The sequence below is a fragment of the Uranotaenia lowii genome, chromosome 2 (assembly GCF_029784155.1).
Source record: "Uranotaenia lowii strain MFRU-FL chromosome 2, ASM2978415v1, whole genome shotgun sequence".
NCBI lineage: Eukaryota > Metazoa > Arthropoda > Insecta > Diptera > Culicidae > Uranotaenia > Uranotaenia lowii.
The window spans coordinates 155162345-155175315 of record NC_073692.1 but is presented as its reverse complement, the minus strand read 5'-3'; the positions used below and the strand labels follow the sequence as shown (position 1 = coordinate 155175315).

The 12971-nt window shown below is 40.6% G+C and overlaps 1 protein-coding gene across 1 annotated transcript; it reads left to right on the top strand.

The window, feature by feature from the left end:
* The first annotated feature begins 2279 nt into the window (after nucleotides 1-2279).
* LOC129749238 (2-oxo-4-hydroxy-4-carboxy-5-ureidoimidazoline decarboxylase-like) lies at nucleotides 2280-3191 on the top strand. Its single transcript, XM_055744175.1, has 3 exons — nucleotides 2280-2418; nucleotides 2480-2818; nucleotides 2879-3191. Coding segments are annotated over exons 1-3 (525 nt in total). The 5' UTR covers nucleotides 2280-2416; the 3' UTR covers nucleotides 3063-3191.
* Nucleotides 3192-12971: the final 9780 nt, after the last annotated feature.

Genomic DNA, 12971 nt, shown 5'->3' with positions numbered 1-12971 from the left:
AGGGCACTGTTCGATCCCTTCAAACGGGTTAGTGAAAGTTCGAACGTGTCCCTCCGGGCTCGAGGCTCTGTTGAGGAGCACGCGGTGTTTTACACCTGCGTGTACCATCCAGGGCAACCACAACGAATGTTGGCTCCACCACGAGGGCGATCTAACCCCCATTGCCAACCAACACTGTGGACAGTAGACTGTTGACCCACCAACCCAAGATTCTACATCGGACAACCATCCCAGCATCAGCCGGCCGGCCCTCCAGCAGCAGCAGCAACACACTACACACCCACACAAGACACGTAAGTTGTAATAAACAGGACATGAAAATTTAGTTAGCGTGTTTGTGTTTCCTTCCGAACTACCGACCGGTGCACCATTGCGAGAAGCCGACCCGAGGTTCTCCGAAACCTCTGCTCTAGCTTAGCCAAGCAAAAGAGGCCGCATGTGAGCCCACCCTCAATACAATTCCCGTGGCTTGACCAGGAATTCGAGGGCAGTTGTAGCTGGTCCCTCTGGCCAGCTAAGTAATAAGCGTGTATTATTTTTACAGCAGCGCATTTTCAACGTCATTCCCTCTGTTTTGAACAGTTTGAACAGTGTTGTTTTCAAAAACGATCAATGAGATCCGTTATCAGATTGCTCATCTTGATTGTTGAACAGATGCTTATTCTGTACCGAGAAAAGCGCTGTTTGTTGTATGGTAGCAGATCCTTAAAATGTCAAATCTCATTTCGTTGTGCTTGTTTTCCAAGAAGGAAAATTTAACACACTCTTTGAAATTTCTTGGAGAAGGGCATTCAAAAAAAATCTGATTTTTTTAAATACTGCGAAGGAACTTTGACAAATGTACTCAATGCGATTTATAAAAAGACTTAAAAGATCACAACTGCTAAATCCATACATATTCGCCAACGTGTATTTGTATTTCTATTTTTCTTTCTTCGATACAGCTTCCTGATCTAACACAGCAAAAAATTTCTAAAAGTACACGGAATCTAAAAAAACCAGTGATCTATTTTTTCTTGAGTGTAATTGCAAAAGGATGTAATTTTAAACTCCTTTTGATGTAATATTAGACTTTTTTCAAAAATAGGATAGAAATAAACTGTTTTGATGTAATTTTACATTGCGTCATGCAAAAATAAACCGGTCAATGAAATTTATGTCACAAACAGTGTAAAATTAGATCTGTTTGATTTAAAATTGAATGCAAATATTCAACTTCTGCCTTTTTATATTTCCTTAGTTTGCGCACAAAGTAAACAAGTCGAAAAATTTTTCGGAAACGGGTCGATCAAAGGCGTAGCTACCTACAGCAGCACTTCTAGAGTCTTTTAAAAGTCGTAGGTATACGTGAAATGAGGAATGCGGTTAAAACTGACTAGTTTTTTCTCCATTACAGCAAGGTGAGATTTTTGCGCAGAGGCTGATATCCGGACAGTTATTATCCGGAGAAACTTTTGTCATTCAAGTGTCCAAGTGCTGACCGAAAGATCATGATGCTCCGGAACCATTCGAAGATACTGATGACGCTGATCTGTAAAAACATCCCCGTGCTGGGAATCATCGGATGCAACAACAATTCCAGCTTGACGCTTTCCGTGATGGTGTTTTAATTTTCAGTTTTGAAAATAAATGTGAAATAAAAATAATACATGTGGACGTATTCATTCAAAGACAAAAGCAAAAACCTCAATATTTAGCAAAAATATCACTATTTACGATAATAAATTTAAAAATTTACATCCCTGTGTATTTTTACACGACGATTTTTGTGATCCGATCTCGTGCATTGATTTCAATCTAAATTTACACGCCTCAAAAATTACATCCTTGAAAAAAATAAACCGTGATAGAATTTTACATCAAAATCGATGTTCCGTTTTCGTGCATCGTTTTCGATCTAAATTTACACGAATTTTTCTTGCTGTGAAGAGCATGCTACATTTGAAACTCGATTTTAATGCAAATAGAAGCGGGCTTGAATGAAGTAAGCAGACAATTACTTGCTTACTTAGAGATCGCAGAATAGTGGCAATATACGCCGGCCGAGTAATGAATAACACGCCTAATAGAAGCATTCTTTCTGACGCTCGACGACTTGAAAGTTGTTTAAAATCATTCATCGGCTATAGCTTAGCCAACTACCGGTTTTCTGCCCTATCATACTTTCCCTTGAACAGCTTTCCGTGAGCCTAAGCTAGGAAGGTATATGCATAATTATAGCACAAGTTTCAGAAAACTAAACAACTTTGATAAGAGGAAACAAATGCACCGACGACCGATTCGTCATGACTGTTTCAGTATGATCTCAATGTCAGTCGCCGGTGAGGATTCTAATAGACCGGTAGTGTCGTTTCCGTGTTGTTCCTTGAAAATATCGGTTTGATTGAAAAGCATCATTACTTCGCACAGCACAATCATGTACTTACGCGAGGAATAAAAATATGTATATCGAATATTTAACGTGATTGAATCGTTCTAGGCGTACCAAACTGACTCTGGAGCAGCTGAACGCGCTCAGCCCGACGGAATTTCACAAGGTTTTCGAAAATGTCGTCGAGTGTTGGCCCGAGGCGGCTATTTTTTGCTCGGCAATGTTGCCCTTCAAGAATTTCGACACAATGATCTACCTGTTCGAAAATTACCTGCAAAGGCTGAGCGATGAAAACAAGCTTCGCATCCTTCGGTTGCATCCCGATTTGGCAGGTAAACTGCTGGACACCCATCAACTAACAGAGGAATCCAGCTACGAGCAAGCATCCGTTGGTTTGGATAAACTCACACCGGAGGATAAGCAACGGCTAACGGATTTGAATGAGCAGTAATTGAATTAGATTTTAAACAATATATATCTTGTTTATTAAACATCCTTCAATCGTAGGTACAAGCGAAAGTTTGAATTTCCGTTCGTGATTTGTGTACGAGAAGCCTCTAAATTCGATGCCATCCTCAAGGGAGTCACCGAAAGGATGAGCAATGGACCGGCAGTGGAATTGGAGATCGCAATCGGGGAGGTGAAAAAAATTTGTCGGTTGCGAATTCTTGAGTTAGTTAATAAGTTATAGACATTTATACTAACTGGAAATCATTTCGATTTAATACGGCATTCCATGTTTTAAATTATTGTACTCCACTTTTTAAAATAGAAAATTTTGAAACTTTACATAAAAATAAATTTCAAACATCAACTACAATACTACTGACTTTAAATTTAAACGAAATTTTGACAGCACCTATCAGCAAAAAACTTCTGAACTGAAATATTTCACATTGAGAATTACATTACAGAACCAAATATAGAAGATTTAAATTCAATACTGTTATATCGCTTTCTGACTTCAGATTGATATAAGGAATTCTTATCTATTCAGTAAGATTATTTCAAGATTATTAAATTTTACAGACGGATAGAAAGTTAGAAGAAATGAAAGATGGTGAAAATGGGCGAGTAGAATTTTATTTAGAAGCATATCATCGCATAGGTACAAAATTTTGGTTCAGCACGTATCAACTACCTACTATAAAGTGGAAGATACCCGATCAGAAGAGCATATCAAAACTGTTACACGAACCCACCTCAACGAGGTATTATTAACTTATTCTGATATAGCTCTGATATCAAAATCTGCGTTTTGGTCGTTTCAAAACAAAGATTATATCTTTTTTGATACAATCAATTGTTTTTTATTCTGCCGGGCAAGCAAATGCTTCGAAAACTTTTGTTGGAAGTTTGAAGGTCTCATTCCAATGCACCAGGCATGGTTCTGTGGCAGAGTGCGCGCCTCTCAACCTGCAGGCAAGGTTGCCGAAAAAAATTCTGTGTTTTCGACAAAAACTATTCGAATTCTGGGATTTGAACCTAAAATTCTGTGACGGTTTTCTGTGATCCTATTTCTATGAAGTTCACTGGAAAATCATGTGAAACATCAACAAATTGGAAACTACTTACGGTTTAAATAGAAAAAAAAAATTTACATTAACTAGTTTCCATATTTTCATGAATTAGAGTCAGAAATAAAAAGTGGAAAGTGAAATTAGAATATATAAAATTTTGGAAATCTGTACAAAATGTAGAAAATCGGTGAATTCTGTGAAAATTTTAAAAATTCTGTGATCTGTGACACAGACTTTGTGACGAAATTTTGCTCTTAATGCTGTGATAATACAGATTTTTCTGTCGGCAACCTTGCCTGCAGGTCGAGGTTCGAATCTCCTGGCAGGTACCCAAACTTTTCAGGAATTATTCAAGTTGGAAACAACACATGAAAGTTTGAATACAAGTCAGGAGGTAGTGTAACATTGCATATAAGTGAATGCGTATAAGACAACAATTGTATACAAGCTTGCATGCAAGACTCATATTTCTGCATTTTTGGTAGTTGTGTTAACCACATAACGCCAAGTTGAAGGTTCAGTCACTTGTTCGACAGGTAGGTACGGGCAAGACCCGTTGTATCAGCTATGCATCAACGATGATGAGTAATGACCTCCTCTCAGAAGTAATGAAGATACAAAAAAATAGCCCAAAATATTATTTTTTTTTTAAATTTAACTGCAGCCAGCTTATGCTTGTAGCGTCCTGCATTAACTTTTGATATTAGGCTGGAACAAATATCAATTTCTTCTTTTGTCAAGCCCCCCCCCGCCCCCTTCAAAATTTCCAGAAACCCGAAGGGGGAAATAAATAAAGTTTGAAGTATTTAATGTAAATTTCGAAAAAAAAATTCAAGAAACCAAAAGATAACAAGACGAAAAAAACAAATTTTGAAATATGGAAGTTATTTCACCTTTTGTATTCTTGATTTTATTGAATTTTTAGATAAAAAATTACATGGATTTTAGTTTTTGTGCAATGATATTGTATGCAACTTTGATGCATACAAGCTTTCGTGAAATTTATTCCAATTTTCACATTATTTTTTATTGCCCCCCCCCCCCCTCCCCCCCCTCATGATGTTCCAACTCTGAGTGACAAAAGAAGGATTTGATATTTGTTCCGGCCTTATATTTTTTATGATAATAATGATAAGCCTTTTACTAGCCTTTAGGTTCTTTGCTCAATCGTATTATTTCATGTTTTAACCAGCAGCTAACCTTGAAACTCACATTGCTTCATCGCCAATTTGCATTTCAAAATTTCGATAAGTACAATCTTAGGTAACCATAAACAATCAAACAGCAGTTAAATTTGCCTAAACTGGCTTACAGTGCTAATAGAGAGCAGAGATGTTCTAAAGCTGTTCTCAAAGGCATTTTGACAATTCGTTAGTGTTCATATTTTTTGTAAAGTCGAGCTTAGGCTTATGCATTCTCGCTTGTGCATAGCGAAACTGAATTTCCTTAGGTGCAACAAGTCTACCTCACATTTAGCGCAGCCCAGCTTACTTGCTTGTAACGTGACGCAGCATAGTTTACCTCATGTAACACATTACAATTTCCTACAAGTACGCGCACTGCTCAATCAGCTTTCAGGCGCAAAACATTAAATTTGCCAAAGCGTAACACAATTAGTTCGCAGGTCTCTACATATAGCTTAAAGCGCAACAGGCAGGTTGTACCAGGCGCTGTACACGCAAAATAATTTTCACTTAAAAAGTAAGTGACATCTGTAGTAAGTTCTGTCCATACGTAATTTCATTTGAATTTTAAGTGATTCGAGTCAAGTGAATTCACTTAAGTGACCGGTCCAGTGAATTACACTATGACGTTCGAGTGAAATTTATCTGAATTTCTAAGTAAGTTTGAAGTTAATTATCTCTCGCATTTTTAAATAAAAGAACATTTATGAAACACCACTTCGATTTCAAATACTTACATTACCCTTTCGCCATAAATTTATTGATTGGAAAATTCAATCGTAATCCCAAGGCATATCGGTTACTGTGGATAGTGCGACTTCTAAATCTTCCCTGCTGCAAACCAGAAAATTTATCCAGTCCAACCCACAAGCTGAAACATGATAACACATTTAAATAACTTTTTCTTACATCACGTTTAACATAAAACAACCACAAAAATCGCCTAGTAAAGAATTGGGAAAATCCAAATCCAGCATAAGCTTTAAACGCTGCTCTTTAGAATTTGCCATTTTGAACTCTGAAAATAAACTCAATTACAACCCGACATTCACTTGAAATTTAAGTCATGGGGAATATTTTTTCTCGCTTCTAATTCAAGTGACGACTGAAGTGAATGTGGATGAATTTACTTGAAATTTAAGTGACTGCCAAGTAAAATGTAAATGTCGCACTTGAATGGAAGAAAATCACTGGATCCTTGTTTTTAAGTGAAAAATCATGTGTATTTTAAGAATGAATTTGGGTTCAGTGTACGGTGTAGCTCACAGGCTCAGTATTTTAGCCTCTTATTAAGAACTGCTAATCTACTTGCAGGCGCAGTGTTTCAAGTACGCGTTGAGAAGAGACCATTTAGTTTACGCAAACTTTCATTAGATTCAGCATAGTCTGTTCACAGGCGTAACATTCGAAATTCGCAGTAGGCGCAGCTTATGTAGATCTAGCTCGCAGATGCAACCAGCACATTAGCCCACATCGATTGCAGCAAAGCTCACATCCGGCACTTCGCATGCTCAGTAATCATGCTCGCGAACTTAAGCGCAGCACTTTGACCCGCAACAGGCGCAGCATTCAAGCTCGCATCGGGCGCAGCACTTCGGCTCGCATCAAGCGCAGCATTCCAGCTTGCATCAAGCGCAGCATTCGAGCTCGCATCAAGCGCAGCATTCCAGTTCGCATCAAGCGCACGCAGCACTTCGGTTTGCATCAGGCGCAGCATTCGAGCTCAAATCAAGCGTAGCATTCCAGATCGCATCAGGCGCAGCATTCGAGCTCGCATCAAGCGCAGCACAGTTCTCATCGGGCGCAGCTCTTCGACTCGCATCAAGCGCAGCACTTTGGCTCGCAACAGGCGCAACATTTAAGTTCGCATTAGGCGCAGCACTTTGACTCGCGTTAGCGCAGCATACAAGATCGCATTCGCATCATGCACGTCCTTTTAACAATTTTATAGTACGTTACGGTTACAGTTCAACACACACTCTTTGCTTGTCGCGCAATTCCACATACAAATTCGGTTTAATTCTCATTTCAAAATATCAATTCAATAAGTTTCATTTATAATTTTTTTTTCCCAAATATTTCATTTATTTTTATAACCTCAGTTTGGTCAAAAATTGGGTCCTAGAAGGATCACCAAATGTGATCATTTATGATGTCATTTATATTCGCTCTCCGTTTATTACGTTGGGCCTGGGCACCTCCCACAGACCCGCACAGTAGTTTAAAACTCTGAGATATATCTTGATATAATGCTATCAAGGTTATGCTTGCATGGACTTTTTGTTATAATTTGAGATATTTTAACATCCTACGAGTGCTAAATTACATCTCATTTTGATAGGAAAAAATTGAATATCAAAATATCTCATCATGATATAATAGTGTTTTCCTCTTCTGATCGGATACCTATCCAAAAAATAAATCAGAATATTATTACTATTTTCTCTGATTTTATTAGAAAATTTCAATGTTTCAGACAGTGAAAATGGCAAAAATGCGTTGCGCCAAAGTGAACTGAGAGCCAGTTTAAAAACATGTTTTGGTCATAAAAACTGATTTTGTGCGAAATAGTCCTATGTGTGTTGATTTTTTTCGATTCTAAACAGTGCTCGGGCTCTTCAAGAACTAATATCTGATAAATTAGATGATAAAAAAGTGTTCCCGTGGCTCAAAACCTCATGTTGCAGAACGTTTGCATTTGTTAAAATTTTGTTCAGCCAGACTGAACCGAATCCCTTGAATTTTATTTGTCAATTTACTCAAGGGAATGTCAGGATTTTTAACATTTAACGATAAAAGATGCTTTATTTCATTGCTTGCTGTCGTTCAGAACGCAACCGGTAAGTAACAATCAAAGATATTCCACATTTCAAAAGCAGGAACGGGACAGAAAGTGACTATAATATTTTTAACAACACCAAAGTTAACTTAGGTAATAATCGTTGAGAAGGGAGGTCCAACAGGAAAAGTTCAGGCGGAAGGTCTGCTACATAATAATCGTTGGATCAGGAGGACCAACATGAAGAGTGTTCTGACGGTTCACTTATGAATTATCGTTGGATCAGGAGGACCAACATGAAGAGTGTTCTGAAGGTTCATTTTATGAATTTTCGTTGGATCGGGAGAACCAATATAAGTCTGTTCTCAAGGTTCATTTTATGAATTTTCGTTGGATCGGGAGGACCAACATGAAGTCTGTTCTGATGGTTCACTTATGAATTTTCGTTGGATCGGGAGGACCAACATGAAGTCTGTTCTGAAGGTTCACTTATGAATTTTTGTTGGATCGGGAGGACCAACATGAAGTCTGTTCTGAAGGTTCACTTTATGAATTTTCGTTGGATCGGGAGGACTAACATGAAGTCTGTTCTGAAGGTTTACTTATGAATTTTCATTGGATCGGGAGGACCAACATGAAGTCTGTTCTGAAGGTTCACTCACCATCGTTGGATCGGGAGAACCAATATGAAGTCTGTTCTGAAAGTTCATTTTATGAATTATCGTTGGATCGGGAGGACCAACATGAAGTCTGTTCTGAAGGTTTACTTATGAATTTTCGTTGGATCGGGAGGACAAACATGAAGTCTGTTCTGATGGTTCACTTTATGCATTTTCGTTGGATCGGGAGGACCAACATGAAGAGTGTTTTGAAGGTTCACTTTATGAATAATCGTTGGATCGGAAGGACCAACGTGAAGTCTGTTCTGAAGGTTCACTTTATGAATTATCGTTGGATCGGAAGAACCAATATGAAGTCTGTTCTGAAGGTTCATTTTATGAATTTTCGTTGGATCGGGAGGACTAACATGAATTCTGTTCTGAAGGCTTCTTATGAATTTTCATTGGATCGGGAGGACCAACATGAAGAGTGTTTTGAAGGTTCACTTTATGAATTATCGTTGGATCGGGAGGACCAACATGAAGTCTGTTCTGAAGGTTTACTTATGAATTTTCATTGAATCGGGAGGACCAACGTGAAGTCTGTTCTGAAGGTTTACTTATGAATTTTCGTTGGATCAGGAGGACCAACATGAAGTCTATTCTGAAGGTTCACTTTATGAATTTTCGTTGGATCGGGAGGACCAACATGAAGTCTGTTCTAAAGGTTTACTTATGAATTTTCATTGAATCGGGAGGACCAACGTGTAGTCTGTTCTGAAGGTTCACTTATGAATTTTCGTTGGATCGGGAGGACCAACATGAAGTCTGTTCTGATGGTTCACTTATGAATTTTCATTGGATCGGGAGGACCAACATGAAGAGTGTTCTGAAGGTTCACTTATGAATTTTCGTTGGATCGGGAGTACCAACATATAAAGGGTGCTGAAGGTTCACTTATGAATTTTCGTAGGATTGGGAGGACCAACACGAAGAGTGTTCTGAAGGTTCACTATATGAATTATCGTTGGATCGGGAGAACCAATATGAAGTCTGTTCTGAAGGTTCATTTTATGAAGGTTCGCTTATGAATTTTCGTAGGATCGGGAGGACCAACATGAAGAGTGTTCTGAATATTCACTTTATGCATTATGAGCGATTTTCGGAACAGCGCTTCTTGTTTTCGTTCTTTGTTGGTGTGAAGCCGATAGTTGCGAGAGCGACACGCTCTCGGGTGATATTCCATTCAGAGATATGCCATATACGACGGCTAAGCTGTCGTGTCGTGTCGTGAACCGTATTCTCGCGAGGGCCAGTCTACCAACTATCTCGAGTGAGTATGGGTGCGTGTCTCCCGTTCAACCAGCATAGAGCGAGCCATAAGTTACACAAACCTTATTCTGAGCAGCGCGGATTCTCAGAATCAGATTCTTAGTTTCCAGATGGCAGATTATAAGTTTTCAGATTACGATTCCCGAATATCAAATTTCGGATTCTCCAGTTACAGATTTTCAGATTTCAGATTAAGATTTCAACTTTCAGATGCAGATTTCGGACGGGCCCGTCCGGAGTATACGTGTTCACCACATGTAAACTTCGGACCAACCAGATTTCATTGTATAGGTTTAGGTAGTGCCATATCTATCCCGGTCCTACTGCTCCTAAATAATGAAATCTTGCGGGGTAAAGTATGGTATACGTTAATAAAATTTCCTCGTAAAAATGCTCTTTCGTTCTTTTTAACATCTGTCAATTTTCTCCTAACTTTTCTATCCATCTTCATCAATTTTCATTTCTGATATTCTTTCTCCAAGAATATACACTTCCACCGATGTGCCGAAAATCAATTTACAAAGATGCAAATTTCAGATTCAGATTTCCTTTCAGATTCGTCTCTGATTTCCATATTTCAGATATTCAGGTTTCAGTTTTCAAATTCTAAGATTATCAGAATTTAGATTATGATTTCAATTTTCAGATCCTAAAATTTCATACTCTCAGATCTCAGGATGAAGTTTCTCAGATTTCAGATACTTAGATTTCAACTTTTTAGATTTAGGCCTGAGAACTGATTTTGGTAAGTTATATATTTTGCTACTACAAAATAAAATAAATAAAAACTTCTTTTAAGCTTGATTTGAGGTTTTTTTTTGTGGCGTTTAAATAGCTCAGGGATAGTTTTGTCGATTTTAAACCATCGGTATAGTGAGTTCGTAATGGCATAACTCGAAACATTGATGTATCAATATTATAAATTTTGTCTTCCAAAATTTGATGTAAACACGTACAATTTCAGACTGCGTAACTCGCAGAATAATGTGACTATTAACAAAATTTCTTCTACAAATCTTCAGTTTTATTATGACCATTTTATTTTTTTTTTTTATTTACATAGTATTCCGTCTCACGACATAACTTGACGAACATAATTCCTAAAATTCACTCGGTTCATAGCAACCGTTCTCCAATTTCTCGGGCACCCCACGTTCGCCAGATCACGCTCCACTTGGTCTAACCACCTCGCTCGTTGCGCCCCCGCTCGTCTTGTTCCTACCGGATTCGTAGCGAACACCTGTTTTGCAGGACAGTCGTCCGGCATTCTCGCAACATGTCCCGCCCAGCGTATCCGGCCAGCCTTCACCACCTTCTGGATACTGGGTTCGCCGTAGAGGCGCGCGAGCTCGTGGTTCATCCTTCGCCTCCACACTCCGTTCTCCTGTACGCCGCCAAAGATGGTTCTTAGCACTCGTCGCTCGAATACTCCGAGTGTACGCAGGTCCTCCTCGAGCAATATCCATGTCTCGTGCCCGTAGAGAACAACCGGTCTAATGAGCGTCATATACAGGTTACACTTCGTGCGAGGGCTAAGTCTTCTCGACCGCAGTTGCTTGTGGAGTCCATAGTAGGCACGACTTCCGCTGATAATTCGCCTCCGGATCTCACGGCTGGTGTCATTGTCTGCGGTCACCAGTGAGCCGAGATAGACAAAGTCTTCGACTATCTCCAGCTCGTCGCCGTCGATCGTGACCTTGTTATTACTGGACAAGCGGGTTCGGTCGGTCTCAAATCCGCAGGCCAGCATGTACTTTGTCTTGGACGTATTAATCATCAACCCAATCCTTCTTGCTTCGCGTTTCAGTTTGCGGTAGATCTCCTCCACCGCCGCAGATGATCTGCCGACTATATCAATGTCATCGGCAAAGCAGATAAGTTGACTGGATCTGTTGAAAATCGTGCCCCGCATTTCGCCCACCGCTCGTCGAATAACACCTTCTAGCGCCACGTTGAACATCATGCAGGATAGACCATCACCTTGTCGAAGCCCCCTGCGCGATTCGAATGAACTCGACAATTCACCCGAAATCCGCACACAGCACTGCGTTCCATCCATCGTCGCCTTGATCAGTCTGATCAGCTTCCCGGAAAAGCCGTTCTCGTCCATGATTTTCCATAGCTCGTTACGGTCGATCGTGTCGTATGCGGCTTTGAAGTCGATGAATAGATGATGCGTAGGGACTTGGTGTTCCCGGCATTTTTGGAGGATTTGCCGTAATGTGAATATCTGGTCCGTCGTTGACCGTCCCTCCATGAAGCCGGCCTGATGACTTCCCACGAATCTGTTTGCTTGTGGCGTTAGGCGGCGGAGTAGGATTCGGGACAACACTTTGTAGGCGGCATTGAGGACAGTGATCGCTCGGTAGTTCTCACAGTCCAATTTGTCGCCCTTCTTGTAGATGGGGCATATTACCCCCTCCTTCCACTCCTCCGGTAGCTGTTCTATGTCCCAGATCCGGATTATCAACCGATGTAGGCAATCGGCCAACCTGTCCGGGCCCATTTTGATGAGTTCAGCTGCGATGCCATCATTCACAGCCGACTTGTTTCTATTCAGCTGGCGAATGGCTTCCTTAACTTCACTCATCGTTGGGAGTGGCTCGTCTTCGTCGTTGGCTACGCCGGCGATGTACCTTCCCCCACCGTCTTGATCTCCTGCATGTGCGCCGTTCAGGTGTTCATCGAAGTGCTGCTTCCACCTTTTGATCACCTCACGATTGTCCGTCAGGATACCCCCGTCCTTATCCCGGCACATTTCGGCTTGCGGCACGAAGCCTTTGCGGGATGCGTTGAGTTTCTGATAGAACTTTCGTGTTTCTTGGGAACGATGCAGCTGCTCCAGCTCCTGGAGCTCCTCTTCCTCCAGGCGGCGCTTTTTCTCCTGGAAAAGTCGGACTCGCTGCCTCTTCCGCTGTCGGTGATTTTCCACATTTCGACGGGTGCCTCTTTGCACTACTGCCGCCCGCGCGGCATTTTCTTCGTCCATCACCCTCCTACACTCCTCGTCGAACCAGTCGTTCCGTCGAGATCGCTCCACATAACCGATGACGTTCTCCGCAGCACTGTTGATGGCTGTTTTGATGGTATCCCAACAGTCCTCGAGAGGGGCTTCGTCAAGCTCGCCCTCTGCCGGCAGCGCTGCTTCGACCGATTGCGCGTAGTCTGCCGCGACCTCAGGTTGCT